Source organism: Electrophorus electricus, chromosome 16, assembly GCF_013358815.1.
Source record: "Electrophorus electricus isolate fEleEle1 chromosome 16, fEleEle1.pri, whole genome shotgun sequence".
In the NCBI taxonomy this organism is placed as follows: Eukaryota; Metazoa; Chordata; class Actinopteri; order Gymnotiformes; family Gymnotidae; genus Electrophorus; species Electrophorus electricus.
Window position 1 is genome coordinate 10,175,618 of NC_049550.1, and position 16,098 is coordinate 10,191,715.

The window sequence follows — 16,098 nt, forward strand, 5'->3', positions numbered from 1 at the left end:
TTAAGACATGCATGTATTTTGTCGGGTGTTTTCCCATAATTCGCATATACCGGAAATGTTCAGTGTGACAGGTCCTCATGTTTACATGGAGGTTGTAGGCTCACCCTCTTACGGTAGTCAAACGCATCATCTTTCAGGATTCAGGACCAGAACTTTCTAGACGTCAACCACGAGAAACCTGGTAGCGGACTCATGGCAAGCAATAGGTAGCCAACTAGTTCTACACTTTAAGAACCTTCTGTGTATTTATGTCAAAATGCTCTCCAGTTATCTGCTAATTAAACATTCTGATTGCAGGAGTTTTACTGACAATTTCATAGCCGAAGACCCAAAACGAGCTTTGGAGGTAAGTTAACGTTAGCTACTAACGTAAACTAGGTGTGGTAACCTAGCTACCAAGCATAGCTAGCTGGCTTGTTCCCTGAACTTATGTTAACATAGCAAACTAGCTGACTAACTAACCTAAGCTACCGATCTAATATTTTACAGGATAAACCGACCGACAAGCAAATGTCTTCTGTCTTTAGATTGCTACAAAGTACCATGCGCTAGCAAGCAAGCATATCTTTATCCAAATTTAATTAGCTAGCTAGCTGGCTAGATAACTGACATAAGTTTGGTAGGTTAGGTTAACAAACTGGTTCAATTAGGTTAAGTAAGATAGCAGGTAATCTGGTCATTTTATCTAATGTTAATTAGCTGGCTAATTATCTACGTTTAAACAAGAACTGTGTATCTTGAACAAAATTGTACGATAGCTAACCTAGGTATATTGTAGTTATTGGTTGTAGGTAGCTCGCGTTAGCTAGGAAGGTAACCTAAGCTAGCTAGCTAATTAACTAGAGGTAAGTAAATAACGCTAATTGTTTTCCAGTTTATTGTATTTATCCTGTCTAGATTATGTTTAGTGTATTAATGTAGTTAACCTAACCTAGCTAGCTAAGTAAACTTGGACAAAGCCAATAAGCTAAGTAGCTAGCTAACTAGAGAGTTAACCGCTAACGCTAGCTATAAACTTGAATTATCTTTCACAGACACCACGAAGGGTTTTGTATTTTATTTACAAGTCAGTTATTTGAGTAAGGTAAAGCGACCGTTTCAATTAACGTAGACCTAATACTCACTGTACTTAGACTTTTTGGCCAGTTTAGCTAGCCTTAGTGCTAAGTTACCATCATTCACTAGCTGTTACACCTGTGGCTAGATGGTAAGCTAGGTTAGTTTTTGTGTCTTTTCAGTAAGATAAGTGAATTTAAATATTAATGCAGTTTTTATTATAGCTTTACTTTAATATTTACTTTGCCAATAACAAGTTCCCGCGCTTTGTATTAATAGGAGCTCAATGTGGCTTTAGGCGAGGTATCGGACAATGCAGAGTGGCTCTGTCAGCGGGCTTACGCACACATACTGCTCAAAGACTACAACAGTAAGAACTTATGTTTTCTCTTTTTTAAACGGTGATTCCATGACAATGGCACCATGGCAGTTTTAGTTGCCTTAGAGCTTTCACACTTAAAAGTCAAAGAATGCAAAAGTTCCATTCAGTTGCATTCTGAAACTTGACGTGCTCTTTTATTAGTGCTGTTATTATACGAAACGCATCATCTTGTGTTTTGGATATGCATGTCTCTCTCTTTAATTGCTTCTGTTGTATGGCCTATATTATTCTGTATTCTTCATCGTCATTAACAAATCACTAGGTATCAGGTAATAGCCTAACCAATGTTTTTGTAATTATTAGGGGCAATTAATGATGCTATGAAAGCACAGCAGCTTCAGCCTGGTATGGTCAGTGCCTTCTTGAGAACAGGGTGAGTGCCAAATTTGCCTAGTACAACTTCAGACCACCTAAACTATGCCAGTTTATTCCAGGATGTCATTTAATACTTAATTTTGATTGTTCATTGACCAATCATTGTTGTGTAGCAATGATTTGCATTTTGCAGATAATCGCACAGTTTAGCCAACTGAATGATAGCATGAGCTGCAGTAGCCTGCAACTTTTAGTAAAGTAGTAACCTATGTTGTCTAAATTCAGGTCTTATGAGAGTTCTTCAAGCTTTTGCTTCAAGATGGAATGTAGTTCACAGAAAAAGATGCTTCATGCAGGCTCTTGTAACCACACTGCAAGAGTGTATTTTGCATCAGTGACATTGTACATACAATGTTCATTGTATATTTTTCCATTATATGTACACTTTTGTTCTCTTCCCAGAATTGCAGAATATTATCTCAATGACATTGCTGCGGCACACAAATCTTTTACAATTGGACAGGAGCTCGATGGTGAGTTATCAGTTGGGAACAAAAGGAACATCGGAACATAAAGGAACATTGCACACAGACTTCACCCATGTTTACTACCGGAGGCAAAACAACTTATAAAATTAAGGCCAAGTTGAATTGTTGGTGTCTTTTGTCCCTGTTATGCTAAAATGGATGCATTTCTAAAAACGTGTATATTTACTTATTTTACATATATTTATATTATGTTGCCGTGTTATGCAGTAATGACATTAATCACCTTAATGTATTACCTAGATTTTCCCATTTAGCATAATGCAAGGTTTGGAAAAGTACTATACATTTTTTATTTATTTATTATTTTTACCACCAGTGTATAGACATACATTTGAAAATAACTCTCCGAATTGCTTCAAAAGCTTTTCTCAATTCTGTTATTTTGCAGTTTTGATGTAATTTGTTTCTTACAGGTTCCAATGAATCCTTTGATATGTGGATCAAGATTTGTGAAGAGAAGATGGCAAGTAAGTTTAATCATCAGAAAAACAGGCTAAAATATCTTTCCTGACACTATTTTTTAGACTTTAGTTTTTAAATTATGGTTATTTTTTATGTTGTATAGCAGAGGTTTTAATCATCTTTACATATAATGAAGCTTGGACATTGGACATAGTTGATAAATCTACAGTGGCTGGTTTGGAAAAACTAAGAGTAGTCAAATTTATTGTGTAGTTGTCATTCCTTGGGCAAAAGGAGTGCCTTTCTCATAGTAATAAACTGGAGAAGTCAGTTTCAGTCATGGTCTAATTTCATAAGGTTCTAAAGTTCTGAGATTATAGATTGTATTTTCTCTTAAGTCTCCCAATTTAAGGAAACAAATGACAATGTAAACATATGTCATTAATGCAATGTCCATGGTAACATTAAAAAGTCTTGGAACCAACAGATGCTAAATTATGAAGGTCCAACAGTACTCTTAACGTAAAGCTGATTACATCCAATGGATGTAATCAACAAGAGATACAATAGGCACCATGCAGTTAGGGTTAAAGAGGAATGGGTTATAACAGTTGATGCTTTTGTGCTATTTTAGTGACTATTAATACATTTCCATGTAGCATATCTAGAGTGGCTGCAGGCCGCAGTGCCACAGTTATTATTCAACTGCTCATTTGGAGAGTAAAAACTGCAGTGTACAAGTAGTACACAAGGTTTTCAAAAACAGGACATTTTGTTCAGAAGGCATGTGGATCAGTTGTGCAAGCAGAGTTCTCTCACTGGAATTGTCTTGTATACATTTGTGTTTAATTCAATATTAACTACTAGTCTGCAATATCTTTTTGTTAAACTGAATATATTTTTAAAAACCTTGCTTCACTGAATGGTATGGTAAAACTGAGACTTCTCTTATGACTGCACTCTAAAGGGGTTTGTTGCTGGTCTTTGGGGGGGCGGAGGGGAGTGCAGTTGATCAGTCTAATCCTAACTCCTGTTCAGTTTTTTTGAGAAGTATGAGAAGTGAAGCAATTTAACAGCAGAGTATTAGGTAGAGTACAAATTAAAATGTTTTTAATTTATAGTTTATTACTTAGCATTATCCATTTCTTTCAGACACTGTTCTGTGTTCATGTCCTACTTTTGAACATCAATAAATTAGCGAACTTGAAGCTTGACATATAAGGATTTTTAAATAACTAGCATGTATGTAGACACATGTAGCTTTACAGAAAAATGTCTAACTACTTGAGCAAGTTTTCACAGGCAAAATCGTAGTGCTTTTCACTGAGACTTTCAGTGATGCACAACATGCCAGTTATTTATTCCTGCTGGTGATATGGGGGTAGGGGGTGTATCTTGTAGTCCTTATGTACAAATTTACATTTACATTTTCAGCATTTAGCAGACACTGTTATCCAGAGTGATTTTACAAAAGTACTTTGTCATCTTGAAATGCAGCTGTTGATATATTCCCACACCATCACAGATCACTTTGTAGTTTGATCAAGCTGCATGTTTCTGATGATAAATTCAGAATCTGGGGTGTTCTCTCAGTGGGATGTAGATTTTCCGAGTGAGTCTAATTAAACAATAAAGTGTTGCTGTCTTCTCAAAACATTTAATTTTGCCCAATAGACATTGTGTACACGTGTATTCAATGTACACATATATTCAATGACCGCTGCATTGATTAAATGCATTTCAGTTCGCACAGTCTCTGAGTCTGGCTATTCTTAGACACGGCATACTCAGTTGAATGCCTCAGGGCAACAAACAACTGCTAATGCAGTGATGTGCAGCAACACTGTTGAACCTGCCACCAGCAGACGCTTGATGGTTTTATCTAGAAGCCATTATCGGTTGTTAGCACGGGGCTGTGCGTGCTATGCTGGGAGCGGCGCAGGCGTTATTTTGGAAAACGCTGTTGCCGTTCGCCTCTTTCGAGATGCTTTAAGAATCAAGCAGCGTGCTAAAAGAGACTGCTAAAATCTGCTGGCACTTCCCATACAAAGTGCCCGTTGCTCGCATTCCGAGGTCGAATTAGTGCAGATTTCTCATTAGGGGCTCCCATTAAGACCGTTCGGCTAATGATTGTCATATTATCAAGCACTACATCATTGGCGGTAAGCATTCGTGACATGGAGTGTCTGAGGTTGATTGTGCCCTCCCCCCCTTGAGTGTATGGGATATTGTAGAGGGTTACACATCCCTTTCATGTCATAAGTGACATTTACCATCTGTCTCCTCTTTGGCTGTTTTATTTCCTCTGTTTTTCCCCTCCCCCCAGCAGCCTCTGACTCTTTTATATAGATCTAAGCCGGATATCCACAGGGATTTTTCTCCTCCATTTTTTATTTATTTTATTTTTTTTAAAATTTTTTTGCTCCCCTTCGTACCCCATTCTTTTGAAATGCGACCTCATTTTAGGCACCGTTAATGCACTCTCGGATGCTCGCGAGCTCTGTCTCGTACTGTTTATGAAAATATTTAATAATTTATGAGACATAACAGCTTAATACTGGGGGAAAAAGACCTCTTAGGCTCATATTTATGCTGGTGAGGAATGCGCTCTGAATGGCAAACAGCTCTCAGACTCTGAAAGGGTGGGCGTAAAGGTATGGCAAGAACAGTTCGAAAGGCTGTTAAGACTTGCCATAAACAGATTCAAACGTATTAAAGCAACTGTACAGTGTTAAACCGAGTTGCAATTTGAAGGTGGTTTTTTTTTTTAGCTCTTTCAGAAAGATGGGTGGTAGTTTAGATCAGGAAGTATGGTTTCTGCATGCCTTCCTGCAGCTGTTCCATTATCATGCACATGACATGGGTCGATGGTTGGTTATTATTTAATAGCAAAGTCAAATTTGCATTGACTTCATTGGGCCATCTAAACAAATGTGCATTAATTTGTTGCAAGACAAACAAATATTATTTATAAGAATTGTGAGTTTTGCATTTAACTTTCATTCACTAACCTAATTATCACCTGTGTTCTTTTTGATTCAATATAACAGCACAGAACCAAAATGGATCCTCAAAATTGGTATGTTGGCTTTCTACATCTTCCATTTGAATTACATGAGAGTGAAATATCCAGTGCTAGCGCACGTGCGTGCAACAATCAGAATTGCACCCTATTCAAGTAGGATTTTGTTCACGATGTCATCCTGTCAACTCCTGCCTATTGTCTGTGATCGTTATATGAAAATCCTCACAGAATTATTAAATCAGTTTATTATTTCTGTTATTCCCCCAATCTATGTTCCCTGCCCTGTTTCTCCCAAGTTTGATTTTCTGAATCAATAGCAAACAGTGTAGCATCAGCCCTCAGGGGTGCCGGAGCACTCAAAGGACGCTCCCAGTGCTCCTGTTCAAAGAAATAATGATTATTTCTTTTTGCCCATTTGGGGGCACTGTTGCTCACGTTATCTTTCAACCAGCTCTGTGGAAAATTAGATGCAAGATGAAAAATTATTTTTGGTGGGTTTTACTGATTTGTGCTGTGTTTGTCTCTCCCCTCCCCTGCCCCCCTGGAATTCACAAACACTGAAATGTACCTTAACTTCATTAGCAAACTGCAGCCCCACATGTCAAGTAAGTGCGATAGAATTACTGGCTCATGTATTGTGATACCACATAATGCTCTGTAATGCCAAGGAGCACATTAGATCCAAATGTCAAATGAATATTCTATGAGTATGCTTGGAAAAACTGGCTGTTTGGAATAACCCACTGTGATGCTAAATCTGTAGTGGTTAGCTTTGTGGAGCTCATGTTGTTTTCCTTTGTCCCTTCAGACATGACTGGTACCAGACAGAATCTGAAGTCACTGTCACCATAATGGTAAAAAATGCCAAGAAGGAGGATGTTAGCGTCACCATTGAAGAGAAGCAGGTATCTCTGATTTTTTGTTTGTTTGTTTGTTTGTCTTTGTTTTGGGAACTATATCTGGGAGCATTTTTTTGTTTGTTTGTTTTTGTTTTAAATCCCCACTTTTTCCATCCTAAATCTTAGTGTCAGCAAATGGTGTTACAAATTGACATTGATTAGTTAGGCTGTACAATGTAGAAGTATTGAGAGATTCATCGATTCGTGTCATGTTCAGTTGCTTTTGAATGTGGTATCTTTATTTGTAACAACTGAAAGAACATTTCCTTAGCTCTTCCTTCAGTGTGATGTCTAGATGGAAGCAAGTGATTTCCCCAGAACTTTAAGCATGTTTAATCAAGCCCTGGCTGGGTTGGGGCATTCTGTTCCAAATCTGTGACTGCAGAGGCCTGGACAGGCATTCCATGCATGGTAACAGCCAGTGCCCAGTGCCACCATGTGCAATTACATGTACATGCTCACAGTCTTCATATTAACAAAGAGGAGGAGAGAATAAAAAGCTCAACATTTATGAAAATCCCAGCTTAGCTTCTTTTCCAACATCTGTCTCATCCCTCTTGCTGTAATACAACAAAAAAAAGCAAAGGAAATCAAAGTACTGCCCTGTTGTTTGATGTGGTTTCTATAAATTAATTATGGAAAATGTGAGTTTTGTGTCATAATTTGGTTGCAAATGAGATGGAGATGAGAGAAAATATGGATGCGGCTCTACCAGGGGAATCTGCCCGGGGGCTGTTTTCCTGACTCCCACCGGGATCTCCCGGCAGCCCATGCGGCCATAATGAGGGGGCCTTGCCGGCTCCCCGGCAGCGGCCCGCCTGTACTGCGCCTTCCTCTGTGACACACTCCAGCTCTGTGTAATGGAGAGAGGGACGCGGAGACGAGGCTCACAGTTGGGGGGGGGGGGCCCTCAAAGCAGTGCTGCAGGAGGGGTTTGAGTGCCCTGACGCCAGCGCTTCCTTCTGTCCTCTCCTCCCAATGCCAGACGTGATTCCAGGCATTGAGCACCAAACCCACCCGGCTTTTGTCCTTAGAATGGGGGTTTGAGCCTTGCCACGAATATTTGCAGTACTTTAATCTGTAGCCATAGCTGCCTCTGCAAGGCTAGGACTATTAGACGTGTGAAGATGACAAGAATTTGTCAATATTGGCCATGGGTAATTGGCAGGGTGTTAATTGAATGTTTATATAAAGGCTTCTGTCTGGCTTCTATAAGCATGCTGATCTATAAATCACTGGCGCACCTTATTTGCCTCTAAAGTAGTATATAAAATAGCTCTACACTCTCTGGAAGGAAAAAACATATGATTTTTGGGGTTTTTTGTTTTTTTCTTTCTCCACAGCTGAAGGCAGTGGTAAAGCTTCCTTCTGGACAGGATTACTGCCTATATATCCACCTTCTACACTCTGTGGTTCCTGAACACAGCACTTACAGGGTCCTGTCCACTAAGGTCAGTTTTAAATAAGTACAGCTCTTCCTCTAAAAACAATTGATTAATTAAAAATTAAGCATATTCACAGTACTACTTTGTCAACCTGGGTCTAAATGTACTGTATTCCAGCTCGGTTGGATGCATTTTCAGCAGCTGCCTGGCAAAGGCAAGTGCGAGATAGCAGCAAAGGAGTGAGAACTTGAGTGGATACCAGCAGACTCTTACAGACCATTATAGTCTGGCTGCTGTTAACGAGTTAACTTAATTGCCTTGTATTTGGGTTGGTCGTCTCAGAAAGAGTTCACATGCTGGTAATGAGAGGGCATCATAGTTCTCGCAAGCTCACTCACACATGTGAATGTCAGGCTTTTTACTTTAATGAACTGAACAAATGTGCTATTTGCCATAAGCTATGCACATCATGTCATTAGCTAAATGTCAATTATGGGCAGTTGCAGATTTCACACTTTAACATAAATAAATAAGTGGCACGCAAACCTGCTTGGGCATCTGTGCAACCGCGGAGGTTTTGCATGACTTCATCCCTCGGTTTGTTAGCAGAGTAACCAGCTGAGTAAAGGGCAATTGCCATAAAAGGGTTGCGGGTGTAGAATTGGTGAGTAGACCTGTGATCAGTATGTAAGGGGGTTGCAGGTAACATTTGGTGCATGCCATTACAGTCAGGGCTCTTTGCTTAGTTGGGAAGGAACATGCAAGCAAGTGGACCTACCCATCAATATAGCAATATCACTAGGACCAAGGATGTGATTTGTACCTTGGCATCTGATGTATTAGGAGAGGCAGAGGCATCCAGAGTTTTAGGAGTTTTTTATGTTGGCTGTTTTACAAGTCTTATCTGTGTTATTCACTTTTCCACACTGATGCATCTGGTTTGCAAATTAGAGTTCAACTATATTTGGATTATACGATACTATGGAGATATTTCTTTAATACCAGTCAAGTCTTCACCTAATAAAATGCATCAAGTCTGCTTAAACGGTTTATCAAAGGACAAGTTTTGATCTCAGTACTCTTGAGCTATCGTTATTTTGATGATAAAATTATTATTTAGAAGAAAAATGTTTTTTAGTGCATTTCTGGGATGCCATGAAAAGCCTGTTGATCTTGTGTGAATCTGACCTAGCAATCATTTAAAGAATGAAAGTTTGTTTACTTATTACATTAAACTCTAATGTGCATTACAATAATGATTAAGTTCTAAATTTATGCACAGGGAAGAAACTGGGGCTCTCCAATGTATTGCTTGTGGAATAATATATTTTCACAGCCTTTGTGATGCTGATCTCACAGAAGGTTACAATACTTAACTCAACCTTCTAACAGTAGACTTTTTAATGGCTGTAAACATCCTGACCATTCTCAAACATTACAAAAGAGTGGCATGGTATTTACTTGATACAATAAATATCTAATACAGACTAGTTCTTAACCCTGTCAAATCGAGTTCACAAGTGTTTTGATATGTAGCAAGGCATAAACCATTTCATTGCAAGTTATACTGTGTATGACTAAGTATGTGACAAACAAACCAAACTTGAACCTTGAAAGGCATATCGTAATCACAATGTAGTAAAATGATTGCAATAGACTTTTTTTTCTTCCCAAACTTTGGCTTCATATCACATTACATTAACTAGGTTTAGCTCATTCTCCTGGCTCAAAACGTTTTACTTGAGCATGTCATCTTATCATAACATCTGGGACTTGCTTGTCCTAGCCATGTTCTTTAACATTTCTTGAAGAGGTTGGGCTAATTGACAAATCTTTGGCTAAACAGGAGGTGTTAAACTTCATTTGCACTGCTTTCAAGCACTTCGTAAATATGCATTGTCACATCAATAGATATCACTATCACCTCTAAGCTAAACAATGCCATATTATTGGTTTGGATCATGTATTTTAGCTAAATAGCGCCATATTATTGATTAAGATCATATCTAAGCTAAATAATGTTCTATTGATTTGGATTACATGTCTAAGATGAGTAGTGCCATATTATTGATTTACATCTTTATCCACAGCATTTGTGCTTGCCATGTCTCTAATTGAAGGTTTGATTTCTTGCTGTTTTGTGTATTTGTTGTTTTTAGTCATGCCTTCAAGCAAGCAGATTTACATCTCTCTGTACGTTCTCACTTGGCAACAGGCTTAACATATACCCCCTAGTGACGGAACATAAATTAGTAAATAGGCATCAGAATGTTTAGCCCAGAGGGCATAAGGTGCAGAATGTTTTATAATACAAGTTCTAAATCATTTTGGTATTGTGCAAATTTTAAAATGATTGACGTATAATTCCAGTGCCAGTCTTATGCAACTACATTTCTCATGTCTGTTAATCACTGCACTTTTGTCTCCTAATCTAAGGGAAATTAAACAATTGCCAGTAAGCATGGCATTTGTCAGCTCTCTTGTATCCAAGAGCCTTGTTATGTTCTGCTCCTAAAAGATCATGAGCAGCACTTTCATCTCTCCCTTCTCCCACCTTCATTGGCCAGCACTCCCTCCTCCCCCTGAGCTTTCGCATGGGTCAGTGGCATCAACAGCTTTTACCAAAATCAAACTGCCTCGACCCCCCCCCCCCCTCTTTTTTTTTGCTCAGTCTTCAGTGAACAGTGTGTCTTTTAATCATACTGAGCTCTTTTACCAGTGGAGTTTTTTCCCCTGTTCACTGTGTTGCCTATGACTGCTAGTCTTGGTTCTGGGGCCAGTGTGGGGAAAAACATATGATTGCGCTGTGGTAGAGCAAACATGTTCCAGGTTCCTGCATGTGGTGAGTCAGTGGGAGGGCTCTCGTGGGCCTGTTAAATCTGACCCCACCAGACTTGTCCAGTCAGCTTCACCAAAGCAGTGATTTCCTTTGCACCCTGGACCTTGCACCATGGCAACAGTGGAAAGACGTGCATACCACGGCCTGTCTGTGTAGGGGCACTGTAACAAGAGCTCTATTTAAACACAAGGCAGAGAGCAGGGAGGGAGGGACAGATCTGCTTCTTTGGGAGACTCCTGGCAGTCGGTTGACACCCTCCCCTCACCCCCAACACACAGACTACTCACTCACACACTCTCTCACTCGTTTGCGAGCGCATACGTAGCGCTCCTCGTTGCTGGTCTGAAGCCCTCACAAAGCTCCAATTGTTCCGGGGTCCACTGGGCTCCTCTGGAGCACCTGGACTTGGAAAAGGCACTAGCATGGCCCGAGTGCTCAGCACCAACCTGCCAGCATCAGACCTGGCCTGCTCACACACATCCTGCATCCTCATCCACTTCATGCTTTCACCTGAGTGCATTATGTTTGTAGCCATTTGTCGACTATAACCGCTGCCTTTTTGTTTTTCAGCTGCTTTTTAAAAACCAGTTATGAATTTGGTTTCCTGACTATTTCTGATAATGGAGCACATTTGTAAAATGGATGGTTAGAATAGGATGAATAATTTGTTTTTATTCTACACCAAACATTGTAATATAGAACAAAGCTGTTTTAATGAAAGATGCTATTAAAGGTTAGTGGTATCTTGTGCAGGACTACGTCAACCCATGTACCCTGTGGTTCTTCTTATTCTTCAATATAAAAAAAAGCCACAGTATAATGCACACCAGGGCCAAATAACCCAGCCAAGCAACCAGTCATCAGACCTTCTGGTGACTAATGTATTACACCTTTGAAGGTGTATACCACATACTTGGTACATGGGAATGCCAGAGACTGTGAATATAGAGAGCACACTGGCTACAAGTAGCAGACTTTGGAGCTCATCTAGGGTTTGTGCGTAGTAAACAATGAATGATGCCAACAATTTATGGATGGATAAATGTAGGGGTACCAGCCAAAGTAATCCCCCAACCCCCTCTACTTGCAAGCATCTTGAGTAGGGTTTTCCCTCTCACTCCAACATGGCCTCAAATGAAATGTCAACATGGAAGCCTGAGTAGGCAAATAATAGGGTTTTTTTTCTCTTGGAAAAGCAAGAGTCTGAAGTAAGAAGTGAATTAGAATGTCAAAGTCTGGAACTTTGCGCTTAATCTTGTTAATGCCAGCATACATTTTTGTGTGACTTTCTGCGATTTCTCACACGTGTGTTTCAGGAGGTTACTTGGAGGCATTCATCGAGATCAGGATAAACAAATCAACCCACTTTATTGTTCCCTCTTCCTTCTCGAAGCCTTTAAGTTAACTGTTATCTTTGCAGAAGACTTGACGAGCTTGACCTCTGTGACCTACTTAACCCCTCAGAAAAGCTCTTGTACCCTGCTCTCACCCCCCACAGGGTGAGGGCTGCCTGACCTTGCTTTCCATGCCTGTCGGGATGTCTGGAATGCAGGAACCAATTACTAGCTGCCTTATTGCATGGGATAGATGGGAATATAGTGGAATAGGGGCCATGATCTGAAATGCTGCAGCCCTGGCGAGTCGTTTCCTATGCAAACAAATAAGCATCTCTTTTTAATTTCCATGCCCATCACCTTCTGCAGCTTTATTTAGTTGTCTGTCTGTCTGTCTGTGTCTGTCTGTCTGTCTGTCTGTCTCTGTCTGTCTGTCTGTCTGCATTCCTCATAATTCACAGCCACTGTGCTGTTCTGGTCATCATTGTAGCATGTGTTGTTAAATACACCTCCCCCCTTCCCTTTTTTGCATCATTGTGAGCTTAAGAAGCTCAGGCGCAGAAGCGTGATATGCCAGGGGATAGCCACCGGCTCGTCTAAAGTCTGTGACAGTGACAGTGACAGGCAGGGAGGGGTGGGTTTTTTTTTGTTTTGTTTTTTTTTTGTTTTTTGTTTTTTTAAGGTGGCATGGCAGGTTTTTCCTGCCACCCCTCAGGGACCTAATGACACTGTCAGGCAGCCCAGTGCCTGTCAGGAGCCTCAACCTTTGCACCATGCCTGTCACACCCACCTTACACCAAATAGATGTGGGATGAAAATTCATGTTTTATAGCCAAGAGAGGAAGCAAGAGAGGGTGGGGACAGTGCTGGACCCCACAAGTTATCAGCCACCACATGATGGTAATCACTCAAAACTAAGGAAAAAGCAGGAGAGGTGTAAAAATGTTCGCACTGTAGGGAGCCGGCAGTGCCTCCTTCAAGTGCACTCTTTCTCCCAGGAGCTGTCATTCCATCATATTGCGTTCATGTCTCAATTTCCTGCTCTGTCCTTTCACACATTTTTGTCCTCGCCGACTGTGATTATGCAGACGGGTTTAATTTATGGTACTCTTGCATCCTCTGAAATCAATATTTAAGGCCCTTTGATGCTTCAGCTGTGCCAGTGGCACTGACTTCAATTTAGTCCCATTTATATTTCTGTTCTGTCCTAAAGGATAAGTGCTTGATGATTATGCCATTGTACCAGGCTACTGTAAGTGTCTGTCTTGATCAGGCAGAATTGACTGCTGAATTGCTTGGAAAGAGATGAGTATATGTAAGGGCTTTTACTAAGAGATTTAACTGAGATTTTCCTTTCACCATAACCATTTTATGAGACCAAACAACCACCCTCATCCTCTGGCCCGAACCCTATATGACCTCACTCCCCATGGCTCTCTTCCAGACATCAGCGTTATGGCTCCACCTAACCTTCGTGAAACATTCGCTATTGGGGGAACTCTGAAAGACAACCTTAAATTGTGCTGCCATCCAAACCATCCCACAGTTCCACATCCCGCCTTTGTGGGCTTAGTGAAAATGGGGCGTTTCCATGCTCATGTACCCTGCTACTGTTTAGAAATAGTCTGTGTCAGATTGCTCATTGTCTCTTTCTGCCCCCACCCCCAACCTCCCCTCAGGTTGAGATTAAGATGAAGAAGACAGAAGCCATCCGGTGGGAGAAGCTGGAAGGGGAAGGTATCCTTCCTGATGTGAAGCACTTCTCTCACTCTCAGAGTCAGTATCAAAAGCACATATTTGTTCTTCGCAAACAAAACCAGGGCTGGCAATTTCCCACATGTGATTTATGCCAGCTCTTCTTTCTAAGGCTGATGTGCCCCACCCTTGCTCTCCTGATTTTTGTCTGTCTCGGTCCTTCTTGTTTCAGACCAGTACCCGTCCTCCTCCCACTACACTCGCAATTGGGACAAGCTGGTGGGTGATATTAAGGAGGAGGAGAAAAATGAGAAGCTGGAGGGAGATGCAGCACTGAACAAACTCTTCCAGCAGATCTACTCCGATGGCTCTGACGAGGTCAAGCGAGCCATGAACAAGTCTTTTGTAAGTAGTCAACTCGATTGCAGAAAGCCTTTTAGCAGGTAGCCTTGGGTACTTATGTGCTGTAGCATTCTTAATGCCTGAATATGTGGTCCATAGCAGGTTTACAGGAATGTTTTAATGACGCACTTGCAAGCTCTGTCCCAGCATTTTACTACATTCACCCTTCAGACCAAATTAATAAGATTTAATGAACATTGAATTAAAAGTAATGAGCATATTTTTGATCTCTTGGGAGGTTTTGTTCGCCTTCCCTTGGGGAAGTAAAATTTAATTTGCATGGTAGTCCAGTTCCATCACACTTTTTTGCTTTATTTATGGAAAATGCTCATGCTTTTGTTCAAAGAGTATTTTGTGGAACTTGAAGTGCTGTCTCATTACACATGACAATTGTGGCATGCTAATCTTGAGTTTTAGCTTCAAAACCTTCCCTTGAATGCTCAAAGCAGGGACTTCCTTTCTAACGTCAACTGTAGGTTGCTGATTTTTATTTATTTATTTTTTTATCACATCACAACTCAATCTCTGCACAGACGGAATCAGGAGGCACTGTCCTCAGTACCAACTGGACAGATGTTGGCAAACGGAAAATAGACGTGAATCCCCCTGATGATATGGAATGGAAGCCATATTGAAGGATTCCCAGATTATTCAACTGGTGCAACACACTTTCGTCACCACCACACAGGCCCTGTCCTTCCCTCCATATTGTCCACCCTGTGTCACTCACAATTGGCCAGTCTCTCAGACCCAACAGCACTAGTTTAAACTAATACAAACCACTTAAATATTTTACATGGATGCAATTTGAGTGTCAGAGTAACCTATGTTAATGAGAAAATGAATGGAGAATCACCACTGGTACTGAAGGTTAGTCTAGTACTCAGTTTCATCTGGGTCTGAGAACCTGTCCCTAAGTGTTTTAGAAATACCACACCTGCTCCTGTGAACACTTTTTCTTGGCATGTTTAATCTGTGGCGAGAGACTGGCTGCATTTTGAGCATCTCGTACATAACAGATGTATTTAAGATCTTTAAAAAAATCTTTTAACTGTGTTCAGTCTTCTGTTCAGTGATTTGAGAGCTTGAATACATTCTCACTTGTCAAGCACCTGTGCCTCAAGATACATTTTAATAATTTGTATGATGTATTCAAGGGATCATGCTTTCTTGAATATGATTACACACATTGTAAATAAATTTTTCTTGGTCTTGAAACTGCATCTCTGCTGTCTTCCATCTTTTGTGATGGTTTGATAAGCCGATAACCTCTTCCAGCACAAAAGTGAAGTACTTTCGTGAACATGTAATGGAAAGCTTCCTGAAGATTCATGCAGTATTTGGCTCTTGGAGCAGCTGGCTTCATTTGTCTGTTTTATTGATTTATTTTTATTTTTTCCTCCCAACTTAAGTTGTGCAAGTGAGCACACTATTATTTACTTGACTCTTCAGTGCCCTTTAGAGAAGGGATGGTGTCAGCATCAAGCTGTTAAAAGACCAAGAGATGCACTCACACTATAGTTATGTACTGTAAACATTTCATATCACTCTACAGAGATGAACAGCTTGAGGGGGGGGGGGGGGGGTAAAAACTCTTTGATAATGGGTTAAGTGATAAATTCACAACACATTTCATCTCCGAAGCTGATCAAACAGGGAAGCTTTATGGCTCCAGTTTAAACTCAACAGTCATTTTCTCCCTCGCTTAAAGCTCCTCCAGCAGACATCAAAAGGAGCTCAGCCATTTGCATTATGGGTAAACTTGCACCATGAAAGCAGTAAAAGACTTGAGCCTTGTTTATTAACCTCTAGTGAT

General features: G+C 40.4%; 1 protein-coding gene across 1 annotated transcript; it reads left to right on the forward strand.

Annotated features, from left to right (window-relative positions):
• The first annotated feature begins 70 nt into the window (after positions 1-70).
• Positions 71-15,505, forward strand: sugt1 (SGT1 homolog, MIS12 kinetochore complex assembly cochaperone). Its single transcript, XM_027011786.2, has 13 exons — positions 71-206; positions 298-346; positions 1,336-1,426; positions 1,742-1,811; positions 2,216-2,286; positions 2,715-2,768; positions 5,754-5,782; positions 6,311-6,333; positions 6,537-6,633; positions 7,971-8,078; positions 13,865-13,961; positions 14,113-14,285; positions 14,816-15,505. The coding sequence occupies exons 1-13, from the start codon at positions 193-195 to the stop codon at positions 14,915-14,917; spliced, it is 978 nt and encodes a 325-aa protein (XP_026867587.2). The 5' UTR covers positions 71-192; the 3' UTR covers positions 14,918-15,505.
• Positions 15,506-16,098: the final 593 nt, after the last annotated feature.